General features: G+C 34.3%; 1 protein-coding gene across 1 annotated transcript; it reads right to left on the bottom strand.

The window, feature by feature from the left end:
* Positions 1-1,047: 1,047 nt before the first annotated feature.
* LOC115441837 (ras-related protein Rab-7a) lies at positions 1,048-3,178 on the bottom strand. Its single transcript, XM_030166751.2, has one exon. The coding sequence runs from the start codon at positions 3,060-3,062 to the stop codon at positions 2,436-2,438; it is 627 nt and encodes a 208-aa protein (XP_030022611.1). The 5' UTR covers positions 3,063-3,178; the 3' UTR covers positions 1,048-2,435.
* Positions 3,179-3,298: the final 120 nt, after the last annotated feature.

Genomic DNA, 3,298 nt, shown 5'->3' with positions numbered 1-3,298 from the left:
CGTTATGGTTCTACACATCGTACTAATGAATGACTTTAGCTCTGACTCTGGCGAACACCTCAGCGCTCCGTGGAGGTACTCTACTACACATAATATAGGAAACTCGTCGATAACATGTCGTCTCGCATTATTTTGCGTTTTAATTCATTTATAAGCGACAGTAGAAGAGATTTTCAATACAATGGGTGCTAATGTTTTTCTTATTATTTTTTATGTAGTTTTAAACATACGTAGACAAGTAAGTAATTATAAAATTTGTATTTTCTAATCGCAATAATAATTGTTACCCAGACTCAATATGTATTGCATGAAACCTATTTAGGTAGGTACAAAATAGGAGTAAGACTTATGTCACAGTTATTTTACAAAATCCGCTATATTATAAAACAGCTAGTCCGTTTTGAATTAAACATTGTTTTGATGTACCTTAATGGGATAGAATTTTAGGACACATTAGAGCACTGTTTGCTCATTTATTTTAATCAAGCGACATCAAGATCGATATCAATACGTATGGTTGGTCTTTTGCAAATTTAAACGCCCAAGAGCATCCTTCAGTATCCGGGGACTTTTGTTGCCACGTTTTCCATAGAGATCGCGCGGGGACAGTCCCGCCCAACTATCATAGTGTAACGTGATATAAAGGGCCGTCCATGTAAACACCGGACGTTGGCGTAATACGATTCGGTATCCATGCATAAACCTTCGGATTCCTATGTCAAGTTAGCATGCATGCAATGCATGGTGCATATTTGCGACGTTGCGATTGCATTTTATGTTCGAAAAATAAATTTACAACTTACTTATTTGAATCACCAAATAACGTCGATAAGGTGACATGATAGAGGCCCAAGTTTCCTCGAAATATCTTTCGTCGCAGTGAAGCGCGATGTTATAAACAATAAATACACAGTATACACGTAACTCCAAGCAGAGGAGCATGCTTTAGGATTAAACTCTTGAATAAATTTGTTTTAATCTCTATTTGCGTTTTTGTTTTTCCGATCTGATTCAAAAGCAGCAAAGAATTTAAGGAAACAACTAAAATAAGATGATTTATATTTATTGATATAAAATTAAGAGCAACCATTATTACAGCATACATCATATTTTGTTACTTTTCATTAGAACTAGGACTTAATTTACGCATTCGTATGTAATCCTACTATACTCATTACATCTAGCGGAAATACGAGTCAAATAATAAAGGCAAAACCAATTTAGAATATATCCAATAGGCAAGATCATATAATTACTTGTGAATGTTTATTATAAATAGGTACTCTTCTATGTCAGCTCTAGATTTATCGACATGTCTATTATAAATAAAGGCCAAACAGATTTATCAATTATATGATGATGTGAGTAATACAAATGGTTTTTAATGTACCTAAAACACTAATTAAGCTGTATTTTTATTGAACATTGCATTAAGCTGCTTATTCAAAGGACTTTTAAAGTTACTGATTTGTAGCATATAGCAATTCATAGCTTATGTTACAAAAATGCTGAGTAATCACTAATAACATTGTGTTACCTTTAACTACTTATAACTAATATTTCAAATTCAAATATACACATACAGATTTATTTTTATATAAATTTTCATGCAAACATAGAAAATAGCCAACTCCCCATTTTTTTTAACAATTCACAGAAAACAGACAAGAATAACAAATCCAAAAGCAGTCAAGTTTCATTAATAACAAAATTCATTGTCTTCAACAGAAATAACACTGCTTTTTGTAAAAAATATTATAACTATGAAAATCTATATCACATCATATTAAATTTAAGGGACATGTTACAATTATTGCAGAGAGTACAGTTATCCATAGCCCGTGATGAAACTTACACAAATAAAATATTCAACTGGTTCCGTGATAAACATGGTTATACTATGCTAGAATTTAATTTAATAATAACATGCTAAGATACACAAGTACAAATATAATAATAAATGGATGAGATAATGTCTTGCAGATAATGTACAGTCAACTAAGTGACATTTGTATGGAAAGCAAGTGAGGCAACACCTTTATTATTGTGTTGTTTGTTCAGCTGCAACATATTTTTACAAGAAAGTACCTCGACACATTTGCAACTTCTGATAGTAATTGATATCCTGCAATCAGTAAATACCAAGAAATGACACAAAGTAACATATTGAAAATTTTATTGTAAATGAATGCAGATTGTAATTTCTGAGTGAAGTTTGTTTATCTATTGGAGTACCAATCACCCATATAATATGAAATTGACCATTATCATATGCATAACAATGGTCCAAATCAGTGGAGTATCTAAAATTTCTATACATTTTTACATGATAATATAAAAGGAAATATTACTTACAATAATATTATTATAATGTATTTACTTTTAAAAAAGAATCAAACTAATAATTTGCGAGCATTAAAGCGTTATGTTCAGACCTAGCAAGCACAATTGTCGCCATCCCTGTTGCGCCCATTGTCGTTGGCATTTAACTTGATTTGGTCAGGGAACTCATTGTACAACTCTGCTTCGGTTTCCTGCGCCAGGGCATTGCGAGCTATAGTCTGAAAGGCTAGTTCTACGTTCACGGCTTCTTTGGCACTCGTTTCAAAGTACGGAATATCATTCTTGCTTTGACACCACTGTTGAGCACGCTTTGCGGAAACGGCGCGGTTATCCAAGTCGACCTTATTGCCTAATATCACGAACGGGAAGTTGTCAGGGTCTCTCGGCGAAGCTTGTATCAGGAATTCGTCTCTCCAGCTTTCCAAGGACTTAAACGTGTTGGGGGCAGTTACGTCAAACACTAATACGCAACAATCCGCCCCGCGATAAAATGCTACTCCCAACGACTGGAAACGCTCTTGGCCGGCTGTGTCCCAAATCTGCATTGTGACGATCCTGTCGTCAACGATTACCTCTTTCGTGAGAAAATCTGCGCCTATTGTTGCCTTGTACTGATTGGAAAATTTCTTGTTGACAAACTGATTCATGAGTGATGTTTTTCCGACACCGCTATCTCCCAAGATGATTACCTTCAGGAGTACCTTTTTTCTTGAAGACATTTTGCACTAAAATTTTATACAAAACGTGGAAAAATACAAAATAATCACACTCTTTGTCTGCACTTTTGACAGAAAACGAAATTGATGATAAATGCGTCACCTGTTTCTGGTGTTACAAGGAAAAAAAAGTCACCAGCTAATAACCTTGTTGACATTCTCGTAGTTATACAGACGTAGATAGGGTTGCGAAAAATAGATATTGATATCCTTTCTGTCGCGGTATGAATAGCCAGCTT

Source organism: Manduca sexta, chromosome 28 (assembly GCF_014839805.1).
Source record: "Manduca sexta isolate Smith_Timp_Sample1 chromosome 28, JHU_Msex_v1.0, whole genome shotgun sequence".
Lineage (NCBI taxonomy): Eukaryota > Metazoa > Arthropoda > Insecta > Lepidoptera > Sphingidae > Manduca > Manduca sexta.
Note: the sequence above shows the minus strand (reverse complement) of the source record. Positions and strands in the feature narration are given on the sequence as shown.

What these genes read in the sequence shown, in the direction of transcription:
- LOC115441837 (XM_030166751.2), bottom strand. Translation starts at nt 3,062, where the DNA reads ATGTCTTCAAGAAAAAAGGTACTCCTGAAGGTAATCATCTTGGGAGAT.